The following is a 13,314-nucleotide window of genomic DNA, read 5'->3' as shown; positions in this document are numbered from 1 at the left end:
ACATATTCCTGAAAGCAGAAATACACACTGAATATATAGAAAATCAAGATGATAGTATTGACAACCAGAAGACACTTTGGCTTTCCAGAACCATGGATGCACACCCCTGACAAACAAATTAAGCCCTTGTTTCAGTCACAAACACTCACCGCATATTGATCCGATGGCCACAATGAAACCCGCCCAGCTGTATCCTCTGCGGAAGAATGCATCAGACAGTGCCGATTCAGGGTCCAGAGTATGCCAGGGCACCATCAGTGTGAGGACTGTTGAGACCAGGATGTAGGCAGTAGCTGCAAGAGCGAGGGAAATGGCTGTTGCTATGGGGATGGACTTCTGTGGGTTCTTGGCCTCTTCACTGGAAGCAGCAATCACATCAAAGCCAACAAAGGCATAAAAGCAGGTCGCAGTACCAGCCATCACACCGGAGATGCCAAAAGGGGCAAAGCCACCTTCTTTTTTGCTCCAGTTGGCAGGTTCAGCCAAGATGAAGCCAAAGATGAGGATGAAAATGATTACAGCCAAGCTGACAGCTGAGAAGATATGGTTGAGCCAGGAGGACACTCTGGCGCCGAAGGAGATGAAGCATGTAGCAACCAGGAGGATGCCCGCCGCCATGAGGTCAGGGTAATGGGCAATGAAAGGGATGTCCCAATGCACAATGTGGGTCTCAGTGAAGTTCTTTATGGTGTGGTTGAAAATGGAGTCCAGGTAGCCACTCCAAGCTCGAGCCACAGCAGCTCCTCCAATCATGTACTCCAAAACCACATTCCAGCCAATCAGAAAGGCCCAGATCTCCCCCATCGAGACGTAAGTGAACATGTAGGCAGAACCAGTCTTTGGCACCCGGGCACCAAACTCTGCATAACACAAGGCCGCCATCAAGGAAGCAATGCCAGCAATGAGGAAAGAGAGGACCACCGCTGGCCCAGCAGTATCTTTCGCCACTGTACCCGTCAGGACGTACAGACCAGAGCCAACCATTCCCCCGATGCCCAGCAGGGCCAGGTCCACGGTGGACAGACACCTCTTTAAGGATGTCTCCATCATGTTGTCCTCCAGAGTTTTCAGTCGATTCAGCTTCTGACAGAAGCGCACCGCTGGGGTACAGCTCCGTAACCGGCTAACCATGGTTGAGCCCCACAGTGACCCTCGCCACACAGGAAATTTGTCAACCCCCAGGTGACAGCAACTTAGTACTCAGATCCGCTCCATCATCAGGTTCACCTGCCACAAAAAGACAACAGACAAATTTAAGGATCCCACTGCAGTGACAAAGCCTTTACATTTTTGTAATATTAAATTTGGTATCAGTTAGTCAATGGGAGGGATGAGACAGAGTAGGCATTCTCCCAATTGCATGTAAAAGTAATCTATTTTTCACATTTCAAATTCACAATGCCCCAGCTATTACACCAAGCTAAGGTTTTGATGCATCTATAACTGCTAGTAACCTGAACCTGCAGGCCCCAAAAAGTCAAAGGAAACACTGGTGTATGGAGAACTAAGGATTACCCAGCTGACATCTATCCACCCGACACCATTATCCATGCCAATTGAGTGCCACCACCGAAGGAACTATATAACATTAAGCATAACTGTCAATTCTCACGCATGTCGTGTCAGACTCTCCTATTTTGCAAGTAATTTTTTCCCGATATTGTCACAACCTTTTCTGTTACTTCACTGTTCAAATTAACTACTAAAGTTATAAGTAAGTTATAATTGCTTATAGTTTAACTTTAGAATCCAGTGTTTTCTGGTCATAAGAGTGAAATACAAAATGTACCTGTAAATGTATATATATACACTCACCTAAAGGATTATTAGGAACACCTGTTCAATTTCTCATTAATGCAATTATCTAACCAACCAATCACATGGCAGTTGCTTCAATGCATTTAGGGGTGTGGTCCTGGTCAAGACAATCTCCTGAACTCCAAACTGAATGTCTGAATGGGAAAGAAAGGTGATTTAAGCAATTTTGAGCGTGGCATGGTTGTTGGTGCCAGACGGGCCGGTCTGAGTATTTCACAATCTGCTCAGTTACTGGGATTTTCACGCACAACCATTTCTAGGGTTTACAAAGAATGGTGTGAAAAGGGAAAAACATCCAGTATGCGGCAGTCCTGTGGGCGAAAATGCCTTGTTGATGCTAGAGGTCAGAGGAGAATGGGCCGACTGATTCAAGCTGATAGAAGAGCAACTTTTACTGAAATAAGCACTCGTTACAACCGAGGTATGCAGCAAAGCATTTGTGAAGCCACAACACGTACAACCTTGAGGCGGATGGGCTACAACAGCAGAAGACCCCACCGGGTACCACTCATCTCCACTACAAATAGCAAAAAGAGGCTACAATTTGCACAAGCTCACCAAAATTGGACAGTTGAAGACTGGAAAAATGTTGCCTGGTCTGATGAGTCTCGATTTCTGTTGAGACATTCAGATGGTAGAGTCAGAATTTGGCGTAAACAGAATGAGAACATGGATCCATCATGCCTTGTTACCACTGTGCAGGCTGGTGGTGGTGGTGTAATGGTGTGGGGGATGTTTTCTTGGCACACTTTAGGCCCCTTAGTGCCAATTGGGCATCGTTAAAATGCCACGGCCTACCTGAGCATTGTTTCTGACCATGTCCATCCCTTTATGACCACCATGTACCCATCCTCTGATGGCTACTTCCAGCAGGATAATGCACCATGTCACAAAGGTGGAATCATTTCAAATTGGTTTCTTGAACATGACAATGAGTTCACTGTACTAAACTGGCCCCCACAGTCACCAGATCTCAACCCAATAGAGCATCTTTGGGATGTGGTGGAACGGGAGCTTTGTGCCCTGGATGTGCATCCCACAAATCTCCATCAACTGCAAGATGCTATCCTATCAATATGGGCCAACATTTCTAAAGAATGCTTTCAGCACCTTGTTGAATCAATGCCACGTAGAATTAAGGCAGTTCTGAAGGCAAAAGGGGGTCAAACACAGTATTAGTATGGTGTTCCTAATAATCCTTTAGGTGAGTGTATATTGTGTTGCAGTGCTGGGTGGGGCACACAATGGTCACCCAGATGGGCACAGCATTCCACAGAAGCCTTGGGGGGATGATTCACTCTGGGGAAGCACATTGCTTGTTGGTGGAGTTGAAGCAGGAGAGTGTGTGTGAGACAAGAAAATGGTAATCGACCCTTTGTTTGGACTGGGACTTGATTGTGGATTACAACTTGGGTTGCTTGTTTGAATTAGTGATTTATGTTTATAGAGTGGGACTAAGAAGAAGTTAATTTGGGCTCCAGGGGAGCTAGGGCTTTATTTTGGTTTGCTTGTTTTGCTTTCATCACATGAACACTATATAATAAATACATAATGAATAATTTTTACAGAGTAACCCAGCCATGTTTCCTGAACCTTGCTTGAAGAGACCCAGTGTCCACCTGGTACCCAATAACGTCATATATACGACAGTTATTGGGTAAAAATGAAATTCAATAATAAATCCGAAGTGTATCCCCCTATGCCAATAGATTCCTTATAACCATGCATAACCTTCATGTGAAAAGATGGGCAGGTATATTTTTTGAGGGGGGGCAAGTCAAATTTTAAGGCACTTGCCCTGTTGGGCAACCAGAATTTAAAAATTGTCAGACTCTACAATATGTAATCATTTAGAACTATTAAGCTTTAGATTATGATTTTTTTTACAGTTCTTTGCTGAATGCAGAAGCCAAATAAAATAACCAATACGGTTTTACTCAATTGTAACATGAATAAGATTGCTTTGCTTTGATTTTAAGGACATGAATTTGCATTTTGTTTGTGTGTGTTTTCTATGACATTCCATAAAGGAAGCAAGAGACAGCAGCTCTGATATGTTATCTGTAGCAACATCAATGACACTGGAAAACAGAAATTTAACACTGGCCTTGCAAGCATATGCAAATTAAATATTGGCATTTATCTCTCAATGGGTGCTTTAATTCCAGGAATAGAGCAAATGTACCTTTAATGCATTCCACCCCTGTATGCCAATGAGAGCAAGATATCAGTGTTTTGAAGGTATTCTACGTAATCTCACTGTCTTTTTCTATTTATTATAATGTTTTATCACTCACAAGGTTCCCTCCCTTATCTGCAGAGAATTGTAAATGTTCCCTTTGAACACTGATTACCATCCTCAGCTCATCAATTGCAAATTTACTAATGATAACTAATAGAGGCCAAGCTATAAAGAACACTGTTTGAATAGCAGATAAACTTTTGCCTGCTGGGTATGTTATAAGAATAAGCCCTCCAATCTTGTTTAGGTCACACAGAATTCTCCTTTGGACATATAATGGGTAGCCCAAGATGTTCTGAGCAGTTGATCACCAAATTGTTTGAGTTTTCGGATAGTGTAACCTTGAAGTTGTATAGGGAGATACCAACTGAGGAGACTCACCTGAAACTGAAGAACAGCTGCAAGAGTTTGTATTGATTGATCTAAAGAAAGAAGGGAAATGGATTTACCTGGCATGCAAATCCTGAAAATGTGGATATAGTCATTGCTCCTTTTTAAGTGTCATACACCCCTCCCAGAAAACACCATCTGTCATGTAGCACTTGACCTGAGCCATACATTGAAAGACACACATAGCTTCTTACACTCCATAGACTATAATAGATGTGAACCACTGAAATAATGTACACACTCTGATTTGGTGGTTTGACTATACTCACGATGGACTATAAATAGCTATGACAGGTCATCCTTGATAAACAGGCTCAAACCATCCTACAACTTCGCACAATCAGAATTGATTGGAAACTGACTCACAATAGAAAGCCCTAATATATCATGAAGACCACTGCAATGATTAATAATAAAATAAAATAAAAGACTTGCTTCTGCTTTGCTAAAGAACCAGGGACTGTATTACATGCTTAAGTTACACACACATACACATTCGTAACCAAACAGTTACATGTGCTCATGAACCAATGTCACTCCGTAATGGAGTCACAAATTATATATATTAGGGCTGCTTTGATTAACTGGTTTTAATAATCAACTAATTGACTGACGACTTTTTCCCACTTCATTATAACGACTTGCGATTATACGGTTAACACAAGAAGCGCCGATAGCTTTTTAATGCTGTGGTGTAATGCATGGCAAACGATCAAATAAAACTAGGACAAATGTAATATTTAAATGGAAACATTAACATAAAACATTAAAATGATAGGTATAAAAAACATCAAAGCGTTTTTTTTACACGTCACTGTAGTCTAAACAATGAAACAAGTGTTTATTTGCAGCGTAATCACTCAGTGTCCACTCAATCTGACTACAGTTGTAAGAAGACAATTGTAATGCTATACAATGCGTGTGTTTTTCAAGCACATGACAGACTGTAGATGAGGTAGATTGCAACTTGAACTCGTTTCGCGTTTATGCAGCTAAAACGCCGTAGGCATATTTTAGACATTTTGCAGAGATCCTGGCGGGCGTCTGTGTGTATGTGACAGTAGGGCAGCACAAAGATGGGGGCAGGGTGGGTGGGTAAGTTCGGGGAGCGATGTTTGTGGGTTTATTGCGTCTGTGTGGCTCCCCTTGTCTCTAGGTCGTACAGTCGGAGAGTGGTGATTGGGCGGGTGGCAGTCACCAGCTGGGGGGCATATAAGGGCGTGGCGATGTGCCGCGGATCGAGTTGAGTAGGAGTTTTAGCTAAAGGAAGATAGACCTGTGTGAAGTTTATTAGAATCTTAAGGAAAAAGGATTAAAGTGGATGTACCTGTTTGAAAAGATCAATAAACACCAGTTTTGTTTTGGAAGACTTCTGCTTCTTTTGTTTTTATTTCAACAGTGACCTTTAAAGGGCAAGTTGTAGCGACCTTGCCTTTTAAAAGGTCGCTGTTGAAATAAAAGCACTCGAGGCAGAGTTTCCCAAAACAAAAACTTTTATTAAGCTGTTCAAATAGGTACTTTCCCTTTCCTTCAGATTCTACCAAAACAAACAACTGTCCCATCATTTTACTCTCACTTAACTTAGGCTGCGTCCCAAATCGCACACTTGCTCCCTCGTTCCCTTCCCTTGTGAGGCGGAAGTACTACGGTGGCCATCTTAAGGGCTGTCCCAATCCTTTAGGGAGCGAGTGAAGGAGCCTAATCGAGCTGTTTGTGCCCTTCAATGCTCCCTTCGGCGGAGTGTACAAAAGAGCGCGCTTATGCGGAAGTGTTTTAGCGCTGAAGTCCCAGAACTCTGTGCGTTAAAGGCGGAGAAAAGTCACTTGGGAAAATACGGCAGGGGCGGGTGTATAAATGTAATGCAATGCTAGTTAGACAGTTGAAATTAGAAGTAGAAATTGTTTATTTATGTATCAAAGAAATTATAATACACAAATCATATACAATTATTATATAATCATGATTTAAATATATGATTAGAAAGTTAACCAAAAAACGTTTCGACACCTATCAATTAATTACTGAAGTAGTATCCTCTAAAACTAGGAGGTGATATTAACGAACAATGTATTTCAAAATTATATTATTATTACTATGTTAATTAAATACAGAGACTGATGGCAAGAAACGACGGCATAGGTACTTTTTCAGTCAAAGGCAAAGACGCTGAATGCTAACGCTGCAGTGTGAAAATTGTGCAGTGTGCATTGAGCGCTTTTAGCTTCACCCTACACCCTCGCTCACTCAAGTGCACACTCTGTGACGTCAGCACAACATCACGCAAAGTTTACACTTGTCGAAGGGTGTAGGGAGCAAGTGTGCGATTTGGTACGCAGCCTTACACTCCTGGTGCATCACCACGCCCTTATATAACCCCCCTATCTGGTGACTCCCTCCCGTCCAATCACCGCTTTCCGGCTGTACCACCCCAAGACGGGGGGAGCCACACAGACACAAATACCCACAACATCCCTCCCTAACCCAACACAATAATACCCCACACATAACACACATTCGCACTTATGCACACACACAAAGTCCCCGAACTGACTCACCCACCCTGCATACACACTTTTACATCCTCCTCCTACCTTTGGGCTGCCCTAATGGCACATACACACAGACACCCGCCAGGATCGCTACAATATTTATAAAGGAAAAGTATATATATATTAGGAAAAGTCAAGAATGGGTATGCACAGTGTATTCAGCAACACAGAGTAATTCAAATGAAATCGGTCAAACTGACCAGCACTGCGCTTCTATAGTGTTACATTATAAAGGCGAATCATGCAAGAGATCACGTCACAAGAGCTACAGTACAGTATCTGGGTACAAACTGTAGGGTTACAAGCCACTAATAGGAAAATTACAGTCTAGCTTTGGATTCAGAAGGAAATATTGAAGACAAAGTAATGGTTTTCTGTTTAATTTTAAATAAATGCTTTTCTTAAAAGGGCAGTGTGCGCAGTTTACAGTCTCATTTGCGAGCAAACACTGCTGCTGTAGCGAGCGAGGAAGGAGAATCATCTGGCATGTTGCTGCTAAACAGTAATTGTTTTTGCATTATAATTAATTATTTAGAATAGCTCTCAATCATTGCAACCCCATCTCAACTTCTGAACCATTGTCATTAAAATATCACGCATTGGGCGTGGGATAAATAATCTGTGCGTCCCCCACTGTCACACATTGTCAATAAAATCTCACTATGACTTAGTGTTTTTTTTTTTTAATAATATACATTTCAATTTTATTTTTGTTACCATTGCGTTAAGCATTGTTATAGGCTACTTTAATATCAATGTCTATTATTTATTAAAGTAGTACTGTGTAGCGCAACCACTTATTATAATAATTGCCCGATTAATCTACCGATTAATCAACTAATGGCCATTGATTAACCGATCAATTGAATCTACTGACAAATATACACATATACATACATACAAATATATACTAGTGGGAGAATAATTCAATAAGTGTAATTCAGGTAGGCGGTGTTATTCTTTAGGTAAACCGTGTTAAAATGCAGTGTTTTCCTGACAACTCCTTCCATGAGCATAAAACATAGCTGGTGTTGAAGCTCCTATGGACAGCAGGTCTTCAGAGTTGAGATCTTGTCCATGGGGTTTGTATTACTCAGCTACTCATTTACAGACAGAATCAATCATTTCAAAATCAGTTTTGTAAACACGCGATAACGGGCTTCTTATGCAATTCATGTTTTGACATTCACAGTAAGGCAAACAAGCTTTGTAAAAATGAAAGCTTGTCTGTGAGCAGTACACCTTCTGTTTTGTGAATACAACTGCAATTTATGGTGTTTTCCAAACATTTTTTATCTGAATTTATAGTTCATCCAAATGCACTTCAAGTTTTCAGCTTCTAAACAGCTGTGGGTTGGGCAAGTTTCCACCCAGAGATATTGGTTTTCTGGACATTGGAGGGAATCTTACTAGAGACTGGAGTTATTCTGAGATCTAACTCAGTCTGGATGAGATCCATGTTTTCTGGTGTCCCATCCATTTCTTTTTCGGCACATGCAGCTTTGTGTTTGCAGAGATGAGGGCAGATAGCCAGGGGATTCCTTGCTCTGAAGCCATAATTGCAGTAAAAGCACAGAAAACATTGGAACACAGCAGTATATTCCTGTGATGTAGACTTCACAGTAATCAATATTATTATTTAAGGAGCAATTTACAGGTCCTGGTTTGCACAATATACAATATCCCTATTGAAAACTAAGACACTTAAATTTGTGAACACAAATCTGTATTGAGCTTTTAAATGGCAGCAAAACATAAAACAATATATAACAATTGCTCAATCACCACAGGTGAAGAGATGCTGGCATTACAAAGTCTAAGTTTAGCAGATGTTTCCTTTAGCTCAATGACAACAGTGTTAAGCCAGAGGACAGCTTTAGAGAGGACCGGTCTGCATCCAGACCCCATGCTGAGCGAGAAGTGTTACAGGTTATTTGAAGGAGGTTTCAACATGCCTTTACTTTCATCTTGAAATGTCAATCTCTCCAGTTAAACAGTATGTTACTGTTTTTCATTATTTTAATTAATTTAGTCTTTTACCCACACATTTTTCATGTGTGTTATGTAGCTTCGGTAAACATATTTTTCATGGTTAAGAATGGACTCCACACAACTTCCTATAGTTTAGGCATCACTGGTCTGTCATTATCAACGGTGACCAGCATTGCTGGGTGTGTGGCCTTGAAATTGATTGGGGTAACCTCTGTAACCTCTGTAGTGGCCTCCTTTAGGCCTAAGACCCTGCATTGTTATTAGTGAGAGCTGCAGTAGTTTTCCATGTATTACTATGGGCCTGATTTTCCAATGTGGGTAAGAGATTTACTACTGAATAAGGGCAGTATCTCTTTCTTGTTAATTATATTTAAAGCAGAGTTCATAAACAATAGCCAATTCCAAATTTGGAATTAAAGTAAAAACTAGAGTATCTGTTGTCTTTATTATGAAATTAATTAAACTTTCAGAAACCAACTCTTTCAGAAACCAGCTTTTCTACAAAACATAATTTTTCCTGTGTGCAAAATACTAAGAGATCTGTCCAGACAGTGAGTGAAATGATAGTAATGTTTCTGATAGTGCCTCACTGCTGTGTGTGTGCTGCCCTGTGATGGACTGGTGTCAAGTCCAGGGTGTACCCTGCCTTGGCCCCTGTACCTGCCAGGTTAGGGTCCAGGTCACCATTATCCTGTGCTGGATGGAGCGGTTATCGATAATTAATGAATTAGTAATAGTAATAGTAATAGTAAAGGTCTCATACTCAATTTAGAGGTTCATTTCTTTCAGTCTAGGGTTAACCATAAATGCCACCTGTCAAAGTGTTGTGTATGTGAGAGAAGGTGGCAACTGTACAGAGGAGTAAACCAAAGGCAGATATCACTTGAAGAAAACATCACAGAGCAGCGATGTTGAGCACATCCTAAGGCAGAAACAAGCCTTGTCAACACAACCACAATTCACTCTTTAAATTAGCCCTAACAATAGGATACATCTAGTTTTTATATTGCATGCTTTATTGGAGATTCTTCTTTTAGTACCACCTGAGGATTCCAATAACCATAATCCCATGGTCAATTTAATATAGGAACATTTTCAAAGTCATCTCTACACTACATACAGTGGGCTCCAAAATTACTGGCACCCCTGACTGGCAATGCACAAATAATACTTAAAAAAAATAAACAATATAATTATAGAGATAAACTCAAAATACCAACATGTGAGAAATACTGTACTTTATTAATGTTCCAGTGGAACCCACCAAAATCATTTATTGATTTAATTAACAATCAATGTGCTCCAAATCAAGGCTTCACAATCAATGGCACCCTTAAAGATTATTGTAACTAACATCTACCAAAAATAAACCAGGAATTATATTCCACTTATTTAAGTTTATCTAAGTCTTAAGGAACTATATTGAGCCATTACATCACTTTCTGTTTCACCAGGGTATAAAAATGAGGTAACACATATGCAATATCCCTTTGTCATCCAACAATATGAAGAAAACAAAATAACTGGCAGTTCAAAAGAGACAGATGGTCGTAGACCTTCATAAATGTGGTAATGGCTACAAGAAGATCCACAAACGATTGAATATACCACTGAGCACTGTCAGGGCAATTATTAACAAATTCAAAAGACATGGAACAGTTGAAAACTTCATGGATAGAGGATGCAAATGCATTTTGCCCCCCAGGATAGGGAGGAGGATGGTGAGAAAAGCAACAAAATCCCCAAGAATCACAATGAAAGAATGCAGGCCTTGGTGGCGTCTTGGGGTCACCAGGTTTCAAAAAGCACCATCAGATGTCACCTCCACAACCACATGCTCTTTAGAAGGGTTGCCAGAAGAAAGCCCTTTCTGACCCCAAGACACAGACGCAAGCACTTGGAGTTTGCCAAACTTAATTTAAATTATGACTGGAAGAAGGTGCTCTGGTCAGATGAGACCAAAATTGAACGTTTTGGTCAGATACAGCATTGGCATGTTTGGTGTTGAAACAGAGATGCATACAAGGAGAGCATAGAGCATAGCATCTGCATAGAGGAATGGTCCCAAATCCCTCCAAGTGTGTTCCCTGACCTTGTCAAACATTATAGGAAACGACTAAATGCTGTTTTTCTTTGCCAGAGGTGGCTGCACTAAGTACTAAATGAGGAGTGCCAATAATTATGAAACCTTGATTTTGGTGAAAGTTATTTTGTATTAAATAATTGTATGGTTTTGGTTGGTTCCATTGAAACATTTATAAAGTACAGTATTTCGCACATGTTGGTATTTTGAGTTTCTCTCTATAATTATATTGTTTATATTTTTTAAAGTATTATTTGTGTATTGCCAGTCAGGGGTGCCAGTAATTTTGGAGCCCACTGTATATACACCAGGGGTTGAACGACTACTTTATGGAGTCGAATAGTTAACGGTACACTAGTTGAACTAATCGACTAGTCTGGATTGTAGCGCACAAAGATAGGAAAAAAAACACATGATGTTCACTCTTTTGTTATATCAACATAATATTACATAAAATCTCCGGTTTAATAGAATCGATTACTTCCATTTTGACAAGTATACGTCCAGTTTTGTAACAAACTAATTTCTGCATAATTATAAAACCAACCGGTAAAAAGTACTGCATGTGGACATAGTAAAATGCAAGACAAGTCAAAAATAAAACCAAACGCATTGCTGTTTAGCCAGTTTTTTTAATGATTTAGTCGATAATAATGAATTATTTATATTCACATTACTGATTTTATTTTTATATAGATTTTAATAATTAGTTCAAATAATATGCTAATGTATAAACAACACAAACAGTTATAATGTGCATGTGCAATAGCATAGCCTGCCATAAACTAAACTACTGATTTTCTTTTCTTTTTCCTTATTTTGGTAACAAAAATCAAATCCTTTCCAGTCAGAAATACTATTATATTGCTGGGATTAAACTTATAAACAAAATAAGGCTATATGTTGCAAGCAGATTTTTTTGTGTTTTCCTCATCGTGTAAAACACTGTGAGTATCGACCTAAGTTTATTTACTCAGACTCATCAGACACATAGTTAGTTAGTGTCAGTTCCTTTTCACAAAGTTTTGAATTTATCTTAAGAAACACAAGGACATCAACATGATCTGAGTGGAGACTTGATCTGTGTCAGTTGATGGTATTTCCAGAAAGAGAAAATACAGTCTCGCTTCAGGTGCTGGTACAAGAGGTAGCAATATATTTCTTCGCTAAAGCTGCCAGACGAGGATATTCGCTTTCCTTTTCTTCCGCCACAGTAATGGATTGTCCATTGTTGGAATGTGAGGGGTCAAGTCGAGATAATCATTTATTTCAATGTACTCACTCGCTGACCGTGGTTGTCTGCCTTCCTCGAAGTGACATCCAAACATTTCTACATAGTCCATTTCAATTTTTGACTTTTTCCATTTGAGAATCCGCATCCGGGACAGCACTTTCTCAGGCGTCACCATCACATGGTCGGCAGGTGGTGGCAGATACTGTGGCAGCAGCAGTATCACAGAATCTTGACTGGTTCAGAACCAATTCTGAAAGATGGTGTTTAGGCTGCCTCTCTCACGTCATTCTGTACAAACTGAGGTGCTTGAAACGTGGGTCAAGCAGGCAGGCTATGATGGGAAGTGTTCACGCAAGTCCTTGCTGATCCAGTTTTGAATCGTTTTGTTAGTTGTTTGCTGACTTCTGCCTTAAAAGTTCAAGTAGCTCCCATTTCATTGTCTGTTGGCTTGAGGTTGCTGTCCAACAAATGAATAATGACAGGGTAAATTAAAGAAAGCCCCACATGCTGTTCTGCACACATTAGAACATAAGAACATAAGAAAGTTTACAAATGAGAGGAGGCCATTCAACCCATCGTGCTCGTTTGGTGTCCATTAATAACAGTGATCCTAGGATCCTATCCAGTCTATTTTTAAATGTTCCCAAATGTTCAGCTTGTACCACATCGCTGGTAAAAGAACATTATAGTTGTTGCCTTTAGAACAGGTAACAACTGCTCTATCAGGTCCCAGATGTGACTTTTCAACAACAGTGACTTGAGAGTGGCCGCTTTTGTTTCATCAGTCAGGACAGCCGGAACAGCCATTAGTTGCTCAAATAAGCGCTGCAACATGAAGAACATGGAGTTCCACCGAGTGTCTCAGTCGTTTAGCAGCTTGTTTGGTTTGTAGTCAAGTTTGTAGTGTTGTCAAGCTGTTTTTTCAGCTCACAAATGGCCAATGCAGAGTCACGGGAATGCTGTCTTGCTGCTTCTACTGCTTTATTGATGTTAAGAAGACTTAAAC

The 13,314-nt window shown here is 40.3% G+C and overlaps 1 protein-coding gene across 1 annotated transcript in view; it reads right to left on the bottom strand.

Annotated features, from left to right (window-relative positions):
• slc7a4 (solute carrier family 7 member 4) overlaps window positions 1-13,314 on the bottom strand; it is a 32,817-nt gene that overhangs the window by 15,735 nt on the left and 3,768 nt on the right. The window contains exon 2 of the mRNA XM_066689365.1: window positions 150-1,227. Coding sequence (XP_066545462.1) covers window positions 150-1,131 — 982 coding nt within the window. The 5' untranslated portion in view covers window positions 1,132-1,227. The remainder of the gene's footprint in view (window positions 1-149; window positions 1,228-13,314) is intronic.

Source organism: Amia ocellicauda, chromosome 17 (assembly GCF_036373705.1).
Source record: "Amia ocellicauda isolate fAmiCal2 chromosome 17, fAmiCal2.hap1, whole genome shotgun sequence".
Classification (NCBI taxonomy): Eukaryota; Metazoa; Chordata; class Actinopteri; order Amiiformes; family Amiidae; genus Amia; species Amia ocellicauda.
The sequence above is the reverse complement of the archived record's forward strand: the minus strand, read 5'-3'. Positions and strand labels throughout refer to the sequence as shown.